Raw genomic sequence first — 24309 nt, 5'->3', positions numbered from 1 at the left:
ACAATTTTTTCTATTCCCATAAGGGGAAGATTTTTAAATACCTACATGATTGGCGGCTACACAGAAGTACAATTATAGTTATTTTGTTGCTGCTCAACAACAAAAACGGAGATTGCCAAAGTAGCAGAAAGTCGCTAGATTTGTCGCTAGCCACTAGATGCAACTTGGTTGGGTGAAATGGTAAGGTGAAACATTAAATCTAGCAACTTTGTCGCTAAATTGGCAACACTTTAACCGATAGTATTAACTGGTTAACATCCGTATTGTCGGTTAATGGTTACATGATTAATTATTTATGAGAATTGTTAGTTTCACATATCTGATGAGTCATATCACCATGTTAGGTTAGACTGCTAGTAAACAGTTAAAGAGGAGCAGGACCTAGAACGCCAGTGTACTTGCAGCTGTTTAAAAATGCCAAACCTGAAACCTGGTCTTTCATATTCCCCAGGATGGCAAGACGACGCAAGCCTGCTAAGAAGCGTCGGGGGAAGGGCTCCACAGACTCGGCCAGCAGCCAGCCCTCGTCCTCCCTGGAGCAGGTGGAGGCTGACCTCAGCCTGCATGCCGCCGGGGAGGCCGATGCCTGGAGCTCCTCCCTGGGGCCCCTGCAGGACTCCGGGTCTGAGACCGTGAGGAGGAGGAGCAGGAAGGGAACGGGGGAGGAGGAAGAAGGTGAGGAGGCGGAGGGGCTGTTGAGACTGCCGGAAATGACGGACACCTCCATGGAGAGCGTGGGTCAGCCCCTGCGTGACGTGATCGACCGGCTCGACGGGGGCGAGGTGTGGGAACGCCTGGAGGAGGAGGGGGGGGGAGGAGGAGGAGAGGATAAGAGCCACCACAATGGGACAGGAGGACCATGCTCGGGGGAGACCCCGGGCCCACACCCCCCAGGGCAGCAGCCCTTTCGAGGGGATCCGGGGGGCGAGCCTCCCGATCCGACTGGAGTCTCACTGCGACTTCTGGCCCCGAGCCCCAACTTCCTGCAGGCCCCCCCGGCCCCCGCTGACTTCTACTGCTTTACCCCCCACAGTCCAGACCCTTCTGCCCAGGGTGGTGGCCACCATGACACTGCAGGGTATGGCCAGTCGCAGGCTCTTCTTGGTAGCTATGAAGGTGAGGGAGAGACAGAGGCTCTGGCAGGACAGAAAGACGTCCTGAAACAGGAAGAGGAAGCAGGGGAGGGGGAAGGAAGTGACACGGGAGAGGAGTTGCAGGTGGTCGTCGAGAACGGATTGGCTGCTTCTGGAGCGCCTGTGGAGGAGCTTGAAGATGATAGGCTAAGTCCGACGGAAGTCACGCATCCTGCTGAGTTCAAGTAAGGAGCTAAACAAAGAAAGACATGGTCGATCAGTCATTTTGGTCGAATTTTGACGATCCATAGTGACAGTGTTATTCCATAGTAACGGTGTTTCATTAATGTCTCAGGGTGGACAACAATCACCTGCTCCTGCTCATGATCCATGTCTTCAGAGAGAACGAGGAGCAGCACTTCAAGGTGAGGACAGTGTTCGGGGTCCTTCTCTGAGAGGAACAAGATGATGCCGTGTGCACCGGACCCTGAGGTGTGTGTGTGTGTTCCCAGATGGTGAGGATGAGTACAGGGCACATGGAAGGAGACCTGCAGCCTCTCTTCCTGCTGCTGACAGACTGTTACATCTACCTGCTGAGGAAAGGTGGGGGGCTGAGCCACACTCACTCAGAACACTGATCCCACTCTACAAGGACTACATAATACTAGGTTATAAAGACTTCCGTAGCTGAATATGAGCTGAACAACTAATAATGATATTGTCAAAGAGCTACTGTCACTGTGCAGTTCAACAAGGTTTAGAACAGTGTCTCCATGACAGTGAGTCAGGTTTAGTTTCAGGAAACGGCAACGTTATCTCTCTGCAGTCCTACTTTGTGTGTCTTTTGTTGACGTTGATGGTTTCCCCCCTCCTTCCCCTCCTCCTTTCGGACACAGGAGCCGCTGAGAAGCCCTACACGGTGGAGGACGCCATCTCTTACAACGAGCTGGACTACGTCTCTGTGAGTTACAGCACAGACGTGTTATCAGTCTATTCTGGTCTGGATGAGATGCCTCTCAGTGTCGCAAGGCCGCTGTGTTTACGTGTTCAAGTGTTTAGTGCCTTAGTTCAGGGTGGCCTTCTTCAAATATTCGGTTTTAGCTAAGGTCACCGTGTTTTTCGCGTACGGGTGAGGTTTGAAGCTGGTTCTGTGGCAACAAGTCACAAGGTTCATGAGTTGACACTGTTGTTTTTGTAACAAGACTTTTTAATCTTGTTCATAACTGCTAACAAAGATTTGGCCATACCTAAACATCACTATACGTCAGTAAGTCCATACAGCCTCCCCTCAGTAGAGTCAAGGCTGTGCTGTGTGTCCTAGGTGGGTCTGGACCAGCAGACTGTCACCCTGGTGTGCACCAACAGGCGACGCCAGTTCCTTCTGGACACGGCGGACTCCTCACTGACAGAGTGAGTGCCACACCCGTGTCTCTCTCTCTCTGTCTCTCTCGCTGTCAATGTCTCTCCGTCACTGTCTCTCCCTCTCTCTGTCACTGTCTTTAACTGTCTCTCTCTCTTCTGTATCTGCTTTTTGCTCTCTTTCACTGTATCTCTCTGCCTTAGCATGGTAGTAAGATTATTTTTTTATTGATTTTCTTTGGCTCTCCCCATGCCCCTTCTCCTCTCCTCCCCCAGCTGGTTCGTTGCAGCCCTGAAGTCAGCCATGATAAAGGGCTGCAGGGAGCCTCCCTACCCTTCCATCCTGACCGACGCCACCATGGAGAAACTGGCCCTCACCAAGTTTGTCTCCCAGGAGTCCCAATGCGAGGTACCAGAACCAAAACAATCCTTTGCTACCATAGTCCATTACTGTCTAAACTGTTATAAAACCAGACCATCAACAATTGAAATCAAACAAAACTTTATTTGTATAACCCCTTTTTTTAACAATCAGAGGCACAAAGGTCTTTGAAAATATTTGATATCTGATATATCGGCTACCGCTGAGCTCCTGTCCACTCGGTCCACCCGTCTGTGCAGGTGTCGGAGGTGTGCATCCGGCTGTACTCCCTGGTGCACTGGGAGGACCCCATGGACGTGGCCCTGACCCCCCAGGCCGGGCTTCCTGGCTCAGGGGACACCTCCAACACCAAGGAGGGCGCTCTCTTCTACAAAGCTGGAACCGCCTACCTGGTCATGGAGCAGTGGAAACCTTGTTACCTCGTCCTCAGGTAGGACTAACGTCACTGTGTCCAATCCCGACCGCTGTAAACTACTATTGTCCAAACCCGAACGGGGTTTGGACACTCAGTTTCCGGTCTTTTTGCCAGCATTTTCTTTTGCTATCGCCAGCATAGTGTAAGTAGTATTATTTTAGGCATACCAAACAATCTACGTGTAAAATTTCATGAACATATATGGACGTTTACATGTCTAAATAATATAGGAAAGTTACTTTGGCCGAAAGACCACTCGGCAACACTCGGGCGACGCTTGGGCGACGATCTTTACTCTGACAAGTATGTCTGTGTTGTCATCGTACTGCTACTATGGGTTAGCATATGAGTGTATTTCAATGCTAGCTTAACACTACTTTGTCTTGCCAATGAAAATACACGATCATGGGTGACGTGATCTGTAGTCGAGGGGAGGAAGGGATGGGGGCTAGCAAACTTTGAGAAGAGTTCAACAAAACATCCAGCAGGTGGTGGTATACAGTCAAATTGAGATTTTATCGCATAGTTTGGAGATGTTGAAGCGTGATATATTATTGTGGAGGACATAACTACGTCCCCGGATATGTTGACAGCATTGATGGTCAGTTTGGTGACCCTGGATCAAGTTAATATCCCCAGAAAAACAGCAGCGGCCAGTGTTTAGAAGTGCGGTCGGATTTGGACAAGGGTAGCGCACGGCTAATTTACCTGCGCCAGCGTCTTTTGACCGGCTCTAGTAAAGCTAAGTTAACTCAAAATTTGTAAACAATATTTAGCTCGAAAGGTAAGAAGTTAAAGCTTAACGTGAAATCGGTAAATCAGCTGATTATTTTTATCAATATTTGAAGTGGCATTTTATCAGAATGTTAGCTAAAAACCGGTCGGGATTGGACACAGTGACGCTACACAGTGGGGTCGTCAAGGAGACGGTTATTCATATAGCAGCAGGAAATACAGCTGGTAATCAAAGAGCAGAAGTGCACAATTGGAATAGTGTTTCAGTGTTCGGCTAAGGAACGGTGTGTTTGATGTGCGCTGTGGTGCCTCCTCTGTTGAGGTGTGATGTTGTAACACTGTCTGTTTTATGTGCAGTAATGGGATCCTGTATCAGTATGCAGAGAAGACTGACGTGAAGCCTCTGCTGTCAATCACCATGGGGTAAGAGAGGCCAGCGCTTTATGGATCTGAAGCTCAGGTCCTGTCAGTTTGAGAGTTCAAATTAAAACGACACCTCCCTGCCAGACTGCTTATGGGAATACTATATAACAGTGATGGTGATTGTGTTGCATGCGGTACTGAACTGTAGACCTGTTCACACTTTGTCTCGCCCACCCTTTTCTCTCATCCCTCCCTCCCTCAGAGGGGAACACTGTGGAGGGTGTCGTCGCTCCAACAGTACAGAGCGTCCCCACGCCTTCCAGGTGATCCTGGCCGAGCGGCCTCCCCTGCAGCTCAGTGCAGATAACGAGCTGGACATGGCCGACTGGATGCTGGTGCTGTGCCAGTCCGTCTCCAAAGGGGTGAGAACAACACACTTAAACACACACACACACACACACTGTACACCCATGTTAACATGCACACACACACACACTGTACACCCATGTTAACATGCACACACACACATACTGTACACCCATGTTAACATGCACACACGCACACACACTGTACACCCATGTTAACATGCACACACACACTGTACACCCATGTCAACATGCACACACACATACTGTACACCCATGTTAACATGCACACACACACACACTGTACACCCATGTTAACATGCACACACACACACACACACTGTACACCCATGTTAACATGCACACACACACACACACACACTGTACACCCATGTCAACATGCACACACACATGCTGTACACCCATGTTAACATGCACACACACACACACTGTACACCCATGTCAACATGCACACACGCACACACACTGTACACCCATGTTTTCACACAAACACAGCATACGGATACACTGGAAACTTTGCTGACACGCCTTGCACACACACACTCACACCCAGTACGTACACACTGAGAGGCTGTGTGCAGGGACTGTTCTCCAGTCAGACCCACATGCAGCAGAGACACAGACACTGCCTGGGAGAGGGAGAGAGACCAGATGTTGGTTTCTAAGCGGTGAAATGTATCTGAGCTGTTACCAAAGAAAGGACAGACTGTTCAACACACAGGAAGAACTCCATGATTTTACACCTAGTGTGTCTCATTCAAGCACATGTGAATACTATAACTCATGTCATCTTGCCTTTGCTGACATCCCCATGTGAGAACGTCAAGGCATACTAGTATTTCGGTGTGGATGGACCTTCCCTGATAAACACAACTGCGATGGCAGTTGAGATGGGCTCTGAACCCTGTAGGATTACATGATGTGGATTCCAGTACCCTAGTCACCTGTGGTGTCTGAGAAGGATCAAAATCCAACAACTAAAATTGACCAGTATCCCTTTTGCTGTTTCTCGGATTCACTCTCTCTCCATCGCCCTTTCCATCTCTCTCTTTCTCTCTCTCTGTCTCTGTCTCCCTCCCCTCTCCCTCCAGATGATCCCTCAGGGTGTGCCCCCCACCCCCTGTATCCCGTGCTGCCTGGTGGTGACAGACAGGAAGCTGCTGACCTGTCATCAGGACTGCCAGACCAGCTTCTTCCGCTCGCTGGGCGGGGCCGAGCTCTGTGATGTCACCGCCGTCAGCCTGGAGGCCGACAAGGAGTACTGTGTTGTTGTAAGTCAAAAATAAAAGGCAAATATTAGTAAGAAATAAATAATATATATATATATATATATATATATAATTTTTTTTTTTAGGAGTTTTCAGTAGACCGGGCCCACTTCCTGCCTTCCTGGGTCCTCTACTTCAGTGGCTGTGAGGAGAGAGACCGTCTGCTGAGGGCGCTAGAGAGCTCCTGGAGAGAGATCTTCCAGGTGAGGGAGAGAAACCCTACAGACATTAGTCTGTCAGTGCCTCTATTATCAAGTACATTTACATTGTCATTTAGCAGACGCTCTTATCCAGAGGGACTGGGGACATTCTCCCGAGGCAAGAAGGGTGAAGTGCCTTGCCCAAGGACACAACGTCATTTTGCACGGCCGGGAATCGGACTGGCAACCTTCAGATTACTAACCTAACCGCTCAGCCACCTGACTCCCGAGAGAGTCAGGTGTAAGAGCCTAATACGAGCTCCAGAAAAATACGAATCATGTAGCTTTAATAAATGAAGTGTGTGTGTGTGTGTGTGTACATATAAATATGGGAATGATTTTCTGGACCTGATGTTAGTTTCCTCCAGGAAAACAATGACTCTTATTGAGGGACTAACTGATTTAACTTCTTGTACTCGCTGTGAATTATATTATTGTTGCTTGCTTTCCTACAGGTACACTCTTGCACTTTTGAGGTTCATGTTGTTTAATTGTAATTGTAACTTGTTTAACTACATGCTCTTGTGTTTCTTCCCATTGGCTCTTATTTTATTTTCACAATGTATGCATCATGTTTTGGCTACCCACAATGTTTTTGTTGTTGTTTATGATCATTGACCTATGCACTTTTGTAAAGCTCTCTCTTGGAAGTCGCTTTGCTTAAAAGCATCTGCTAAATGAATAAATGTAAATATATATATGTGTGTGTGTCTTCCTATGTGCCTGCTCCAGGTGAGCCTCCCTCGTAAGAGTGTGTTGGACCCGTCTGTGCAGAAGCGCTGTGGGGAGGCGCTGGCCCTGATGAAGAGCGCCTGGCAGAGGAGTGACAGCCTGGCTCGAGGACGCTCCCAAAGAGAGCCCTGGTGCTGACACACTCACACAGGTACAGCCCTGGTGCTGACACACTCACACACAGCCCTGGTGCTGACACACTCACACACACAGCCCTGGGAGCAGACACACACACACACACACAGCCCTGGTGCTGACACACACTCACACACAGGTACAGCCCTGGTGCTGACACACTCACACACAGGTACAGCCCTGGTGCTGACACACACACACTCACACACAGGTACAGCCCTGGTGCTGACACACTCACACACAGGTACAGCCCTGGTGCTGACACACATACTCACACACACACAAACACAGCCCTGGTGCTGACACACACACACACACACACACAGGTACAGCCCTTGTGCTGACATGGGAGCAGACACACACACACAGCCCTGGGAACAGACACATATACTCACTCACACACACACACAGAGACAAACACACACAGCCCCGGGAGCCGACAGACAGATAATGTGGAGGAAGAGACTCCAGTGATATAGAGACTCCAGACAAAGGGCTCCCAGACACGTGGCTTCCACAGAAGGGTGGGGGCCAGTACCATTCCCATTCAGGAGCTGATGATCAAAATGCCCGATCGTTGACTTTTCTTCAGTTCAGAAACTCGATTTTGAATGTACCGTAGTTGTAATGGACCCTGAACTCTTTTTGTGGGACAATGAAAAGCCATAAGGACAGAGGGAGAGTTGGAGTCTTATGTGTCAAATGAAGTGGTGGTAATACTGTCATGGGATGCTGTGAGTTTTGTTTCAATCTCAGTTCACACACTCCTGGTTTTGCACACAGCATGTATGTCATGCTGAACTACTAAAGACAGCGGTTTTCAACGTTCCATTTTGGACTAAGATGAAGCTGCTTCCTTACAGAAAATAATGTTATTTTAAATGATAGTGCAGCTGTGTTATGTTTCTAGTGCGTAAACATACAGCTGCATATATAGTGCAGCTGTGTTATGTTTCTAGTGCGTAAACATACAGCTGCATATATAGTGCAGCTGTGTTGTCATTTAAAAGAACATTATTAAGCTGTACAGTGTTAATATATAATCTGTCCATATTAAGATGTACTGTTCTGATTTCAGTTCTCTATGCCTCCCAGTCTCTAATATAGGAAGCAAAATTATTGTAGCCTTTTCTGACGATGCACAAGTTTTGGGATAATTGTATACCAAGGTCATATGAAGAAATGATATACATGGGGTGTTTACAGTTGATCTGTTACAGCATTAAGTTAATCTGGGGGGTGGTTTTTTATCAATTTGGTGTACTTGTTTCTCTTTCAAAAACCGGTGGCGTGGAGACGGTTGTCATATGGAGGACAGGAGATGGGCCTGTGTTGTGGGGTGCATCTTTGCACAACACTGACTGTGGTCTTGAAGTTACAGTGTTTTGGTTTTTAATGGGTACGATAAAATAACTATGGTTGTGTGGGAATTAATACGATCTTTAAACGCTGCTTTTTTTAAATTAAAACAGTGGGAGCAAATAATGGTTTATTTGTATTGTAACTGCTCTAGTACTTGTATGAAGGGGATATGTTGACGTTTACTGGCTGTGTCTATTGTCTGGTACACGTGTGTGTGATTGGTGGCCAGTGTGAAGGATAGGATTCAACTGGGGTCTTTGTGAGGTTGATTTTATGATAGTCAGCCACTGTTTCATGTGGGATAAGTGCTAATGTTTCTGTCTAGTATTATCTGACCAGTCAAATGGTCTGCAGAAATGCTCTACTGGACATGTGGCTAAGGGTTAGTAGTTTTAGTTTTGTGTATTTACTTGTATCTAAAAATGGGTTGTTGGATATGCTAGTGTTTCATATGCATTCAGAAAATGAGGAGGGCTCATTTTTAACTGATCACTACAAAGTTATGGTCTCCTGCATGAATCTATCCACCATCTTTCTTTTTATTTCAAAGATATTATCCATCATTGCTTCCATCGCATGGTCAGAGTGCTTCTAACTTTCTCACAATCTTACTTTGACAATGAATTTATCTCTGGTGCATAAAAATACTTCTTGGTTAATTCAACTGTTTAAAAATGTACGTAAAGTCTGTCTAATAATCTGGATTTGAACAAGCAGAGTATTTTTGTTGGCTGCATTGCCAATTTCTCCATATAATGATGTGGCCTTTTCGATAATCTTCTTGATTGGACATTATAGCCTATAGGGGTACACCAAATAAAGCCCTGTTGCTGAATGTGGCCTTAATCTCCTCTTGGCTATTGAAACATGGCTTACAATCAGTGCTCTTTTGCGGGATTCAATGTTAACTTTTTTTCTCCCCACACCGGCCCTCCGATCAGTACAGTAGGTCTGTGTGTAAGTGTATTAGCCAACTGTGAAATATTATGACACAATGTAAGACAATAAGTATTTGCCACACCCCTGCAAGTCATTTCTGAATTCACTCTGAATTCAACTGCCCCAAAATGTTGGCCATCTATGTAAAATATAATTCTATATATGTTTATATTTGTACACTCAACACTAGTGTGCAACTTGGGTAGCAGTGCATAGACGTGCTTTGACTGTCAGTGAAACGTGAATTGTGGTTGTTTGCTGGAACAGCCGGTAGTCCATGCAGAAAAACCACTAGTGCAACAGACTGATAGCCCCAGGTTTTAGAACTTGGGGAAGGATATGGCACCAAGCAGCTGGCGTCAGTGCTGAACCTGTGTAGCTGAGGCGGTGTGTCAAAGTGTGTTCATCCAGTGTGTGTGTGTGTGGCCACTGTCAGTCCAAACACATGTTGTTCACTGAACATGTTCTCTTGCCCTGAGAAGTGGGAAGCGCCACTTGGTCCCTCCACTGTTCTGCTGTTTTTGAAGGACACTATTATCTCAGGTTCAAAATGGTATTTCAAGCAGGAAAGACCCAACACCTTAACACATGTTTGAAATCTGATTTGCCTGCATTTTGTGTTTTTTTTAATTTCTTTATTTTAAAATCTTTACTTTTCTCTTTTTATGCGGTGTAGTTATTTTGATAACCCACTGATTTCCTTTTTAAAGACACGTCCAGTGTTGGAGAGGACTCCAATTGTAATATAAGTTGACTGTGAGTCCTAGAAAACTCCATGCGATCGGTGAAAAGAAATGTGTACTATGGAAGTGTATCTCATGGACATGTAAGTGAAATGAGTGCTTTATTTGAACAGAAATGTTGGGCATTGCTGGCCAATGATGGATTAAACCTTTTTGATTGAATTGGACATTTATGGATGGAATAACATACTTTTATTTTTTTTATATATATGTTGAATTTTTATTTTGTATTAAGTTTAGCTGTTTTTTTTATTTGAGTTGTATAAAGATTTAGGATTAATTCATTCTAATACTCTGTCACGCTAAAACCTGCATGTCCTGATTGTTTTTATAATGTACATATGATAACGAATGTACACATTTACTTTGTGAATAGGACAACATGAATAAAGAATCTATACCACCTCTTTTTAAATGGTTCTTCTCTAAAATGCATATATATCTGAGGGTACAATGCTATTCAAATACAAATATCCATCTTACTGCAAGCAACTTCTCCTAGTTTTATTGCTTCTGATGTTAGTCATGAATTAAGGATCATTGCTAAACTACATTCCCAATCCCCAATCTGCATCATCATTTACCTCAGTTCACAGATTTTCAAAGAGCTCTTCGCCCCGATTCCAAAACCAGGGTAGAGTGGCTCTGTGAATTCCTTAACAAAAAACGTATAAAGTTGAGTCATGGATTCAGAAATGCTGTAGAAAGTCAGAGTGCCTGCTTGGTGGTCCAAACCCACTCCTATCCTCGGAGACGACACCTCAGCCATCAGTCTGGTCTCCTCGTTATTGTGCCAGGCTGAGTAATGGAGCTCAGAACACGTCAAACTCCAGGACTTCTCATTGCGGCCCAGCATGCTCTGCTCATCCTTTCCTTTCCTTTGAATCCCCTCATAGGTCACACCCATAACCACTTCCTTGCCAGTCCATTCTGCCTCCCAGTAGTATTTTTTGCCGGTCAAGCCCTCCAGACACAGTACTTGTTCCCAGTGGTTGAAGTTCCTTGAGGAAGGTCTTCTCAACTGCTTTCCTGGTTTGGCCGTTGCTTTGAGGTTGTGGTGAGAGAGGATCAGGTTGGGGTGTGCCGTGTCTGGATCAAGGGTGAGTTGACAAGCATCTGGAGGAACATGAAGCGGTTAATGAAAAGTTATTCACCATTTCAGAATTGTCACTATTATGGTACGTCGTCACGTCACGCGTTTGACAGTCAGACGTTTTAGTGTCAGTATTTCAAATGCATGATTGTATCAACGTGGTGACTCACTCTGTAAGAAGTCCGCTCTGCTTCTCGGAATCGGAGGTTTGATGACATGCACTGGAAAGACAAGAGCAAGACGATCTGTATCCCCTCATTCAATTCTTAAAATCTGTCTTGTGTTCACAATCAGGGTACGAATTACAGGTGGATTGGGGGGTTTGGCCCCCCTAATTAAGACCTGGACCCCCCCCCCCCCAATCCAAATTTTTTTGGTAAAAACAACAGGTCGGGGAGGTCGATACATTTATATATCGTTCTTACCTGTAATCGTAACCCCCCCGATTGTCATTGTATAATTCGCACTCTGTTCACAATGAACAGCGATAATAATTAAGTAGACTCACTAGAGCGTGATCTAGGAAGGGGTTTTGGTGGTGGTGGTGGTGGCAGGAGTTGAGTTTCCCCTCGTCTGACTGAAAGAACAAAAAGATGAAAAGTATCAAGGGTGAGTTGACAAGCATCTGGAGGAACATGAAGCGGTTAATGAAAAGTTATTCACCATTTCAGAATTGTCACTATTACGGTACGTCGTCACGTCACGCATTTGACAGTCAGACGTTTTAGTGTCAGTATTTCAAATGCATGATTGTATCAACGTGGTGACTCACTCTGTGAGAAGTCCGCTCTGCTTCTCGGAATCGGAGGTTTGATGACATGCACTGGAAAGACAAGAGCAAGACGATCTGTATCCCCTCATTCAATTCTTAAAATCTGTCTTGTGTTCACAATCAGGGTACGAATTACAGGTGGATTGGGGGGTTTGGCCCCCCTAATTAAGACCTGGACCCCCCCCCCCAATCCAATTTTTTTTGGTAAAAACAACAGGTCGGGGAGGTCGATACATTTATATATCGTTCTTACCTGTAATCGTAACCCCCCCGATTGTCATTGTATAATTTGCACTCTGTTCACAATGAACAGCGATAATAATTAAGTAGACTCACTAGAGCGTGATCTAGGAAGGGGTTTTGGTGGTGGTGGTGGTGGCAGGAGTTGAGTTTCCCCTCGTCTCACTGAAAGAACAAAAAGATGAAAATTATACGAGGGAGGGAGGGAGGGAGGGATGAAGGGAGGGAGGGAGGGAGCTTTGTGTACAAAAGTTCTTACAGTTTTTGGTCTGAGGTTTTGCCATGGTCACTGGAGGTTCCAAAATCAGCACGTTCCCAACTGAACAGATCACATACAGCATTCAGCACAGTAAGATAAGCCTACTAATGAACTGAAACATTACATCCACATCATAGATTGTGGGCGAGGGATTTTGGTTTTGGTTTTCAATAGCGGGAGCCTTACTTACGTGTGTGCGTGAAGAATTCTAAGGATTCATTCGAAATGTCATCAAAGAGCTGCTTGTATTCACTGATGACAGTCTTCACACTATCAAATGTAGCTTTCTCACTGATAACGATGTTGTAGTCGCGTTTAGGCAGCGTGCTGATTGGCTGCCACGTCTGAAAAGAAGGGAGACTTGTCACACGGACTTACAGACATGCACTGATTTTGTGTCGGCTACGTTTAGCAAGCTAGTTCAAAACCGTCCTATTTCACCTCGACCTGCATGTAAACACTGTGTCATGACTCATGAGACTAATCACATGGTCCTTCCTGTTCATCACCTGCAGGAACAGGGTGCTATCTCGCATGTTCCTCAGTGTCTCCAGTTCCATGTCTTTCCTCTGCAGGGTCTCGATGTCCAGTCTGAGACGGGCCTGTTTCTGCTCTGCCTTGTCCACCAGAGCCCTCGTCCTGGATCTGATACACTCCCTCACTTCCTGTCGCCTCTGTTTCAGACAGCTCATCATCTCAGAGAACATCCCGTCACTGTCCTCCTCTGCAGCCTGCGCTGAGGCCTGTGGGAGAGTGCAAGGCATCATGGGTATCAGCGAGTCAGGGAAGAATGTCCCTGTACTTACTGTAAGTCGCTCTGCATAAGAGCGTCTGCTAAATGACTAAATGTAAATGTAAATCTAGTCTGTCGAGTTCGGTCAATTTGGTGAGTTAATCAAATCACAATTATAAACACTCGGATTTGACAGAAAGCAGAATCGAAAGGCCTTTAATATTCCTTGAAAAATGATGGATTATGTTATACTTGTCACGGTCATTTTATCATCATTTTGTAGTCTTTTTACCTTCAAAGCCTCCACAGCCTCATCCAGTGTCCTCAGTAGCACCTTTGTGTCCTGGAGTTGACATCTAGAATTATCCTGCACTGTAGTCAGCTGGGCCTTAGTGCACACACAGTTATATGGATTATTCATATTGTTGATGCTTTATTTTCAATGGCTTCTTAGTTTAATACTGCTTTGTGCTTAGCTGCAATCATCCAAAATATTTTTTAAAGGTTAGATAAATGCAGTTGATAAACGGTGTTGTTATGGAGCCAATATATGGTTTGTTTGAACTAGAGACACGTGCAAAAACTTCAGATAGTCATTTAAGGATCGAAATCACTGGATATAGTTACAAGTTGGGCTTTTACATGAGCGTTATGCAATTCTGTGAGTGACTATAATAACAATTGTTTCATTCTGATGAAATGCTAAATGTTAGAATGATTTCACAAGCAATCCCAAGGCCATTGGTCTCCTACCTGTCTTCTGTCTCTCTCAGTCTCAACAGGGACAGTCTCATGGTTCTGGTGTTCTTCTGCATTGCACTGCTGACAGATACACTTCCTCTCCTCTCGACAGTAAACATCCAGTAGCTCATTGTGCTGTGGGCACAGCTTCCCTTGAAACTCCAGCTCTGCGTCCACGAGGGTGTGTGCCTGCAGCAAAGGGCAGACCCGGTGGGCTCTGAGATGACTCTGGCAGTACGACTCCTGACAGTCCAAACATGTCTTTGTGGCTTTGCCTTTCCTCCCTGTGCACACAGCACATACGGACGTGTCATCAGGCGCACGGTCGGGAAGTGGAGGGCCGTCTTGAAGGACTTTTTTGCTCAGCTTGACCACCATCTTCTCCAGAATGGTGTTGTTCTTCAGAGTGGGCCTTGGGGTGAAAGTCTGTCGGCAGCAGGGACAACAGCAGATACCAGTGCTGACAGCCTGGTCCCAGTATTTGGTGATGCACTCCATGCAGAAGTTATGCCCACATGAAAGAGTAGTAGGATTTGTTAGAATATTCAAACAAACCAGGCAGCTGATTTCTTCCTTTTTCCAAGGGTTGGTGTCCATGTTGTAGGCTTGTATGCTGACTGATAAACTGAAAACTGTTCAGAATTGTTTGAATGTTACCAGTCAGGATTTTCAACATGATCTGCATGGGCAGAGTCTCACTGGGCAAATGTTTCAGGTACTTTTTTTAATGTAAACATTCCAAAAATTACTTTTGTGGACTGTGACCAAAGCTTCTGTGATGTTTCCCCATTCTTTGCTAGCTGTGTGCTTCATGACTTTGTTTACTGTAATAATGGACACATCATTTCCTTGTAAAGGTTTTTACTGTCACAATTGTTGTTGCAGCTCTTTTGGGAAAACGTATCATTCTGCATCACTGGTATGGAATGTAGTTTCTCCTCTCTCTTATATACCAAGTTTTCTTTCTAACAAACTTCCTCTTCAAGCCTCTTGCACTCAAGATAATGTGTAGTATTTCACCCCCTTCTTTTTCTTCCCAGTGTGACTGAAGCAATGCAGAGAAAAGATGAGTTATATAGATTTCACCATACAATCAAGATAGAGTAAAAGTGAGGAACAGAGAAAGCAAGAGAGAGAAAGTGACAGAGGGGAAGAGAAAGTCACAAAAGAAATATCAATAAATCAATATAATCCAGACAGTGTCAATATTCTGCCACAAGGCTTGACTCAGAGTGGGTCTGAATATTGACTGTTGACGAGAGACCTGCCCCAGCTTTTGTTAACCCTGCTGTGTAAATAATGAATTCGATTTTTTTAAACGTTACGGTTACGTTAAATATAACGTTATATTATGTTCAACAGTTGGTGGTAATCAAGGAAGCATGTAGTCTGACAGTGAGATCAGAGAGGCCCTCATCTCTCCTCCAAGCTTCCTGGGATTCCGCCCTCTCAGATTCTCCTCCTCAAAATCCTACTCAGTAAAACCATGCATTATTTATGACCCAGGCATCTGTGTTCCTGTACAGTGCGTTTCTTCTGCTGAAACAAAAGCCTTCTGCCCGTATACTGGGAGCTTTACGGTATCCCACACTGCTCCGGTATCTCCCTGTGGAGTGGGAGAGATAGAGGGATGCACGCAAGGAGAGGGAGGGAGGGAGAGAGAGAGAGAAGGTGGAAGAGAAAGAGAGAGGATAGGCAGGGAATGCACCATACCCACTCTTTCATCTTCGTCCTGCCTCCAGGACCGTTGACACTGATGCTTAGGTATCTTGCTCTTTTCTTACTTATTTCTATCTGTGATGCAACAATTGTATGTTTTCCTGTTTATTTCATTGAAATGATAGAAATGATGAGACACTAAACCCCGGCATGTGAACCGTCATGAGGGGAAACACTGCACAAGACTGTTTTAGTAGAGAGTGAGGGAAGAGTGTTTGCATTCCATGTTCTGTTTATCTCTGTGTAATGACTAAATGCAAATGCATCTCTGCAGCCTGACCGAGACTCACTTTTCAATGACAAAATTCAGCAATTTTGTCATCATCCTTCCATCGTCCTCATCATTTTGAGGAAGACTTCAGAGTGGATGATGTCTGACAGGGAGGTTCTGTTGGATCTGGACTACGCGGGCGAACCACAACCCATGGACAGTTACGGGAGCCTGCACAACGGGGGCTTCATCCCCCAGCGATATGTGAGTCCCACTCTCACCCCTCCCCCTCACCCCTCGGCCCTCCCCCAAGCCCCACCAGGACTCCTCTCCCTGGTGTTACACTGTACACGCTCCACTGACCTGGACGGCGCAGTCAATCTTGAAAGGGGCTTTTACGCTGACTCCAAAAGAACCTCGCGGTTTTATCGAGTCCCAGATGATCTTGGATTCAAGCAGGGTTTTGACTCATCTGACCGCGGGTCTCTCCACTTGGCTGTATTGATTTTCCTGTGATCTGGAAGACACTTGGTTCATTTCACCCAGTGTTCTTTTTATGATGATGGAATCTTCAATCGATATTGTGAAGTGTAGGCTTTCATCGCAATGCGTTTTAACAAGAGATCATTACAGAGTTAGATGTCGCTCTGTGGGAATGCATTATGTTATTGCTGTGACAGTAGGTCAGATTGACATAATATAGTAAAATGCATTCCAAATTCTCATCCAGAAGTGTATTGTTTATTACTGATCCTATTCATTACAAGTCATTGGTGTAAGATGGCGGATGTGAATGTTGTGTATTCGTCTGACTTGCTTTGTGTTCTCATGGATCTGATATCTGTTCAGCTCTCCACTGCGGCCACAGGTGACAGCCTTGAGGAGGATGATAATGACCCCATCTACATCCACTGTGACGCCAGAACCAGCCAACCAGCCCCCCTCGTTGGGAACTACTTCAGAGACGGAAGAACCAAAATAGGTCATTCACTGTTGTGGAGTAGTGTAGCACTTTATCAGGTGTATCAAATCACAAAATGTTGAGTTGCACTGTGCAGTCTTTCAACACGGTTTTTGTAACTCACTTCAGAGCTGTATGTCAAATGTTCCTCAAGGAACTAAATAGAACCAGACAGACTCTAACCTGTAGCTCTGTGTGTTTGACCCTGCGTCAGATTTTGTGTTGGTGTGGGAGCTGCGCTCCCGGAAAAAGCGTCGCTCCAAAGGGAGGGGGGCGGGGGCAGCCGGTGAAGGGGGGGGCGGGGGGGATGAAGGCGGGGAGGAGAGCAGGTCCGAGAGGCACCATGCCCAGCTAGCTCGCTGGAGGGACAAATTCACCCAGAATCTATGGACTGCCGGCTTACTGGTGGAGAAGGTATGACGATGGTTACTCTACGGCAGGGGTCTCCAACCCTGGTCCTGGAGAGACACCTGCCTCTTGGTTTCTGCTCCAACCACACTTGTTTGACCTGATTCAACACTAGTTACCTGATCCACCAGCTAATTATTTGAATCAGGTGTACTCGATTAGTGTTGGACTGAACACCTACAGGCAGGTAGCTCTCCAGGAACAAGGTTGGAGACCCCTGCTCTGTGGAAACTTGGTGTATTCATGTTTCCCGTGTTGACATCTTTTGTTTAATTGTGCTGTTCTTTTGGGTTGTCTTTGGCCACTGCGCCAGGAGGTAACATCAAGTGAAAAGAAGACCATCCATTATCTGAAACTCAACGCTCCCTGGGAGGTGCTGCTGTACTACGCGGAGGAGCTCTGCCTTAGAGCGCCCCTACAGGTCAACGCTTGTATTGCAATTTGGAGAGAAAAACGTCAATGCTAATGACATACCGTTTGTTTAAGGTTTATTGATTGAAATGTGTTTGTCAAAAGTGCATTTTGTTATCTAGGCCCAGCCGAACCCTGACTTCAACTCATCTGCTCGGGTTCTGAGGAAACTGTGCATTCCAAACATCATGGAGGAGTCGGTTCCCAACAGACCGCTGGACTACTACACGTGTGCCTTCCGAAAGTCCAAGATGGAGAAGTGAGTTTCCACACAGACCGTAAACAGCCATGGTCAGTCATAGCAAAGCCCACCTGTAGTCCATCCTGTTACACTGAATTAAACATGGAACTAAGGAGGGTTGCATTCTATCCCAGAAATGTATAGAAAAATTACTTATTTTTGAGAGTACATCCTCGTATAAATGTCTGAGCTTGTAACCCACAACTAGTTTAACCTCACACAATTTTTGTTCCTTTTCAGGTTTTTAGGCTGTGAAAAACGTGACACCTATTTCACAAACACGCAGAGACACCGTATTGTGAGTCTGTCGTTTTCTACACCCCAAGTGTTTGGCACACAGACACACAAACATATCAATTTGAAGCTATAGATTTTTGATTTTTTTGATTTTTAGATTTTATAGATCTATCTATTACGGTTTTACGGGAAAAAAACCCTATCCGCATAGCTCTTGATCTGTGTGTGACTGCAGGTGTATGAGATTCTGTCGAGGACCTTGTATGGCAAGAGGAAGCGTGCGGAGGTGGGCGTGGCCCGACTGCTCAACGAGGGGGCATTCACCGCGGCCTTTCCCCTGCACGAGGTCAGACACACACTGTGTGTGTGTCGGGGGGTTCTGTGTGTTTATTTGTGCTACCATGTGTGTGTACTGTATTTGTGTGTGAGTGTGTGTGAGTGTCCTGCTTGATGCCTTTCTGTTGACTCGTGTTCATTCACCAGGGTCCCTTCGAGCTCCCAGACTTTGAGGTGCGTCCAGACGAGCTGAACCAGAGGCAGGTTCTGTTCCACTACTGGGCCCGCTGGTCCAGGTGGTACAAGTACCAGCCCCTGGACCACATCAGAGAGTACTTCGGAGAGAAGATAGCCTTGTACTTTGCTTGGCTGGGTAAGCAGGACCCCTCACCCACTATGGCATGCTCAATGGAAGTCCAGATTGTTTACAGTAATGTATATATTGTACTGTGAGCAGCAAGACATGAAAAAGACCTGCGTCAAATGTGAGGGGATGGTACCCATTTAAGACCCTCATCTGATACCCGTTCACCAGTATAGAGCTGTCACCGGCAACATGATACCGCTAGGAAGCGGGTTAACTAGTAGCCCCTGCAGTGTTGTGTGTGAGCCAGGGGCGTTGAGAAGGTTCCTGTGTCTCCGCAGGCTTCTACACCGCCTGGCTGCTGCCCGCCGCGGTGGTGGGCACCTTCGTCTTCGTGTCTGGAGTCATGTCCATGGGGAGTAACACACCTGCGTAGGTTTGCACCTCCTCCTCAGGCCGTCGCTCCTCCTCAGGCCGTCGCTCCTCCTCAGCCCTCCCCTCCTCCTCAGCCCTCCCCTCCTCCTCAGCCCTCCCCTCCTCCTCAGGCCGTCGCTCCTCCTCAGCCCTCCCCTCCTCCTCAGCCCTCCCCTCCTCCTCAGCCCTCCCCTCCTCCTCAGGCCCTCCCCTCCTCCTCAGGCCCTCCCCTCCTCCTCAGCCCTCCCCTCCTCCGGGGCTGGGCAGCGTGTGTTTGCTTTGAGAGATCCAGTGGGTTGCTGCCGCCTGTGCTCGTGTGTGCGTGTGGTTAAGAAGCTGTGCGGAAACGTTGGAAGAATTCCGGTTCCTTCTTGAGTGTTCCGCTCTGTCTTAAACCAGGCAGTACGCTGGCATGCTTTCACATTTTTTACAAGAGCGTGTTTGTGTGTGAGAAAGTGCGTGCGTGTGTATGTCTGTGAGAGAGATTGTGTGAGAGTGAGTGTGTGTGTGTGAGAGTGAGTGTGTGTGAGTGTGTGTGTGTGTGCGTGGACAAGGGGAGAGAGAAGGTAGGTCTCGTTGATGTTCACTGGGCTCCGATGTGTTTCCTTGGCAACCGCAGTGCAACCACTGTCCCGGGGATGTGCGGCGAGGGGCCTTGGTTGACCAGCGGTAGATTAATCGAGCCATAAACATGAACAACTCAAGGAAATAAGACGGTGGAACATTAAGCCAGTGTCAGAGGAAGCGAGGGGAGGAAGAAGGAAAAGGAGGATCGTGTTGCAGACACAAGGGCATTACTGTAATTACCAACATATCCCTGAGATTAGAGACATTCATTATTGGCGACGAGCCAAAGAACATTAGCTCAGGCTGATGTAGTGTAAAGTCTGTAGGCAATCAACAGATAATGATCTTCCCATTACATCGACGGCAGACAAGAAGTTTCTCAGTCAGCTAAGTGTATGTCGATATCTGGATATGTGACATACTGTATATTTTCTCCATGTACCTCACATGTGTGTGTGTGTGTGTGTGTGCAGGGATGGGAAGTAACAAAGTACAATTACTTTGTTACTGTACTGAAGTAGATTTGTGGTATCAGTACTTTGTCATTACACAACTTTGTATACTTTCACTCCATAAACTTTTTACACAAATATCTGTACTTTCTACTTCTTAAATGTTCAAGCCAGTCTCGTTACTTTAGTTTGAATCTGTATTTGATGGCATGACCTCTGTCTCTCCTTTCATTGTGTGTGGAAAAAAAAGCTTTGAAAAAAGAGTTTCAAAAGGTTGAAAAAAAAGGTTTTGAAAAAAGGTTTTTGAAAGGTTGAACCTATTATTTAGAAGAAAAAACAATTTTTGTGTCGTGTTGAAATTGTCAGTTTCAAAAAGGATTCCTGGCGAATGCGGCGTGTCTATAGTGTATTTTTGTATTCATGTTTTAATATGGTGTGAGGTCCAGTTACCAGCATGACACTAAAACACTTTGTAGTAATGCCTACTTTTTACTTAAGTATGTCAGAGCCCACATTTCTTTACTTTAACTTGAGTGAAAAAGTGTTGTCAGTGCTTCAACAGTATCTGTACTTCTACTTGAGTGAAGGATGTGTGTACTTTTTCCATCTGTGTGTGTGTGTGTGTGTTTGTGTGTGTTCCTGTCTACAGCAAGGAGATATGCTCCAGTGGGTCCAGCTTCCTGATGTGTCCTCTCTGTGAGAAGTGCCAGGCTTGGAACATGTCCGACATCTGCCCCATGGCCAAGGTACACCCAGCCAGACTCCGCAGACGTTCTCCTAAAACGGGACCCAAACCAGGAAGTCTCAATCAATTCCCTGCTTCCATGGGAGCATACAGTAAATCCAGAACAAAGGACACGATACCGAAACTTAACAATATCATTGTTCTCTCTTCACAGCAAGGCCGTAATCATAATATCTATCCCCCCCAATATTCAAATCTGGTCAAAATGTCCCCCCCAATATATTGATATAAAAATATAAATGTGCTACGCTACGACAGGCAACCACGCACGCCGTCTGAAATGATCATAAACAAGGTCATTCGTCCCCCCCAATGTTGACTCCATGGATACGGCCTTGCTTCACTGGACCACATATGGTGTCTTACCAAATACGACAAGAATATCATGTGGTGCCTTACTGTACTGTGTAACATGACAACATTGTATTGTGTGTGTGCAGATGGGCTACCTGTTCGATCACCCTGGTACAGTGTTCTTCAGCGTCTTCATGTCCTTCTGGGCCGTCACCTTCCTGGAGTACTGGAAGCGCAAGATGGCCACCCTGGCTCACCACTGGGACTGTATGGATTTCCACGAGGAGGAGGTCGGCCATTTTGCACGGTCATGGTTTCACTGTATAAACAAGGCTTGTAGAAGCATTTAGAGACGGTTGTTTGCATTTTGACATGTTCAGTGATTTTGTCTCAGTCTTGACTGGCGATTCCTATTCAGGTAGACTTTTACAGTAAAAGTACAACCACATTCATTGACATCCGCCCCATGTCCTCATAGCAATCTTTCTCTAAACCTCTGTGAGTGATGTGTCTCTACATGGCCTGCGTGTTTTAGGAGCGGCCAAGGCCAGAGTTTGCAGCCATGGCCCCTGCCATGGAGCACAACCCAGTGACCGGCGTGAAGGAGCCCTACTTCCCTGAGAAGGCCCGGCTCTCCCGCATGGTCACTGGCTCCATGGTCATCGTCGTCATGGTGAGCTACTGTAGGAGTGTGTGTGTTACAGTTGGTGTTTCTCTGTGTGGTGTGTGGTTGGTTTTGTTGGTTGGTTCCAATAATGTAACGTATCGTGTTGTCATAGACAGAACCGTGTTTCTTATATACTAATGTAATAATTGGACCAATACGCTGTTCCTATTGGTCCAGAAGACGTTCTCAAAAATTAATAAAACCATTTACATACCTCCTGAAAGTTCGCAGAGGTAAATAAACGTTTTTACGGACCTAGCAACAAGCGGTTGCCTTGGAGATGTACCCGTTGACCTTAACAACGTGGCATCTGCTCGGCAACAAAGTAGCCTAAATTGCCAAAAAAAATCTAACTAAAACAACCAAGTGTTTATACTATCTCGATATACTATAGAGTGTGGAAGCGTCCGAGTGTTTCCCTGCGTGTGTGTCTGCCCACAGCTGTGCGTGGTGATGATCTTCCTGGTGACAGTCATCATGTACCGCGGCATCATCAGTGTCAAGATGTACGACACGGGCAGCGCTGTCTTGCGCACTCAGGTATGCTGAGCAGTGTTGCCAATTTACTTTACTGCTGAGCAGTCTTGCGACTTTTTACCTTTCCTAAGCCAAAAACTCTCATCCAGCAACTAAAGGCAAATCTGGCAACTTTACACTATTTTGGCAATCTCCGTTTTTGTTGTAGAGCAGCAGGAAAATAACTGGATATGTACTTTCGTGTTGTCATAGAAAACTCACCTCCAGAGCTTTTTTTTATTTTTATGTTATATATAGCGATGGTGTGGATGAGGGGCCCAGTTTGTTTTGAATTCATGTCATCACGTAATCTAGCTACTTTTCAGAGAGCCAATAGCGAGTTCGAGGGAGATTTTCATTTTGCAACACTGATGCTGAGTCAGCAGCAGGACCTTCCAAACACCTGACTGAGACGTGGCTTGTGCCAGCACATGCATTGGTTTTGATTAAAATATTTTAATTTAGTCTTAGTGTCACTGAAACCTGTATACTTTGATCATGTGGTTGACCTTCGTTGTGTGTATGTGTGTGTGTTGCATGTGTGTATGTGTGTATGTTACGTGTATGTGTGTGTAATACTTGTGTGTATGTTAAATGTGTGTGTGTGTGTGTCTTTGTGTGTCTACATGTGTGTGTCCTCCTCAGGCAGGAAACATTGCCAACATCTCGGGCAGCATGGTGAATCTGGCCCTGATCCTGCTGATGGGGCAGGTTTATACAGCGTTAGCAGAGCAGCTCACAAAATGGGGTGAGAACAGCTTTGCTTCTCCACCCAGGCCCCCTGGGCTGACCCACCCAGGCCCCCTGGGCTGGCCCACCCAGGCCCCCTGGGCTGCACCACCCTGGCCCCCTGGGCTGGCCCACCCAGGCCCCCTGGGCTGGCCCACCCTGGCCCCCTGGGCTGCACCACCCAGCCCCTGGCAGGGGAAGCAGTGCTAAAGGCACAAGGTTCTAAGTGTCTGAATTTATTCACAGAAGAGGTTTCAGGGTCGAAGATTTGTAATCGCAATCTGTGTTTAATCGGAAACGCTGTAACTCTGCCAATACCCGAAGCACTGACCGATCCAGTAGGGCCTCTCACAGTAGTGGGCACTTACTTTTATTTACTGACCATTTATATCCACACTTAGACAGGGCCCTGTCACATTATTTTACACCGTAAAGTCAAGCTGTATTCGACTCCCTGGTTGCTCCTCTTCTGAATATATCTCTGTGATAACTGTACACATGATGCTGCTGCTGTTTTTGTCGTACAGAGATGCACAGAACCCAGACCCAGTATGAAGACGCCTTCACGTTCAAGGTGTTTGTGTTCCAGTTTGTCAACTTCTACTCATCTCCCTTCTATGTGGCCTTCTTCAAGGGAAGGTGAGAGAAAAAAAGTAGAAAATGTCTCTTTTAAACAAATGTTCTCCTTCTGACAACCCATTGTAAACTGGTTGTTGGTTCCTTGTCATTGACAGGTTTGTTGGGTTCCCGGGTCATTATGGAACTCTGTTTGGGATGAGGAATGAGGATGTAAGTGTCACTTGAGGCTGTTGAATGCTAGACACATTTTTTAATGATGATTAGATTGTGATTGTGAAAAATGATGTTGTAAGTGTGAGCATGTATTTTATTGAAACTGTGTGCGTGTGTGTGCGCGTGCGTGTGTGTGTGCGTGTGTGTGTGCGCGGGTGTGTGTGTGTGCGTGTGTGTGTGCGCGGGTGTGTGTGTGTGTGTGTATTTCAGTGTGGCCCCGGCGGTTGTCTCATTGAGCTTGCTGAACAGCTCTTCATCATCATGGTGGGGAAACAGCTCATCAGCAACGTTCAGGAGTTTGTAATCCCGTACGTTTCTTCAGATCCTGCAGAGTCAGGAATACGACTGCTTTTGTTTTGCTTTTGCATCCCTATTGCTTCACTGCAGTCTGACTAGACTGTCACACTAACAGCCTTGGGAAACACACACTTCTCT

General features: G+C 46.1%; 3 protein-coding genes across 4 annotated transcripts in view; 2 read left to right on the top strand and 1 right to left on the bottom strand.

Moving 5' to 3' along the window:
- Positions 1-10110, top strand: part of plekhm2 (pleckstrin homology domain containing, family M (with RUN domain) member 2) — a 16749-nt gene extending 6639 nt beyond the window's left edge. For both annotated transcript variants that reach the window (XM_062460017.1, XM_062460016.1), the window contains 12 exons: positions 452-1318; positions 1429-1498; positions 1586-1676; positions 1970-2034; positions 2395-2483; positions 2709-2841; positions 3054-3244; positions 4322-4387; positions 4590-4749; positions 5805-5984; positions 6068-6184; positions 6914-10110. In XM_062460017.1, coding sequence (XP_062316001.1) covers positions 452-1318; positions 1429-1498; positions 1586-1676; positions 1970-2034; positions 2395-2483; positions 2709-2841; positions 3054-3244; positions 4322-4387; positions 4590-4749; positions 5805-5984; positions 6068-6184; positions 6914-7051 — 2167 coding nt within the window. In that variant the 3' untranslated portion in view covers positions 7052-10110. The remainder of the gene's footprint in view (positions 1-451; positions 1319-1428; positions 1499-1585; positions 1677-1969; positions 2035-2394; positions 2484-2708; positions 2842-3053; positions 3245-4321; positions 4388-4589; positions 4750-5804; positions 5985-6067; positions 6185-6913) is intronic.
- LOC134019582 (tripartite motif-containing protein 16-like) lies at positions 10065-14659 on the bottom strand. The gene is made up of 7 exons (XM_062460546.1): positions 13943-14659; positions 13482-13577; positions 12966-13199; positions 12647-12800; positions 12457-12516; positions 11356-11406; positions 10065-11208 (listed from the first exon to the last, which is right to left on the bottom strand). The coding sequence occupies exons 1-7, from the start codon at positions 14525-14527 to the stop codon at positions 10673-10675; spliced, it is 1716 nt and encodes a 571-aa protein (XP_062316530.1). The 5' UTR covers positions 14528-14659; the 3' UTR covers positions 10065-10672.
- On the top strand, positions 14637-24309 carry ano11 (anoctamin 11). The gene is made up of 18 exons (XM_062460544.1): positions 14637-14645; positions 15924-16124; positions 16710-16842; positions 17036-17235; positions 17543-17650; positions 17763-17899; positions 18122-18179; positions 18354-18464; positions 18602-18767; positions 19040-19130; positions 20781-20877; positions 21317-21460; positions 21706-21843; positions 22279-22377; positions 22999-23101; positions 23610-23721; positions 23817-23871; positions 24085-24309. The coding sequence occupies exons 1-18, from the start codon at positions 14637-14639 to the stop codon at positions 24268-24270; spliced, it is 2148 nt and encodes a 715-aa protein (XP_062316528.1). The 3' UTR covers positions 24271-24309.

Source organism: Osmerus eperlanus, chromosome 4 (assembly GCF_963692335.1).
Source record: "Osmerus eperlanus chromosome 4, fOsmEpe2.1, whole genome shotgun sequence".
Lineage (NCBI taxonomy): Eukaryota > Metazoa > Chordata > Actinopteri > Osmeriformes > Osmeridae > Osmerus > Osmerus eperlanus.
The sequence above is the reverse complement of the archived record's forward strand: the minus strand, read 5'-3'. Positions and strand labels throughout refer to the sequence as shown.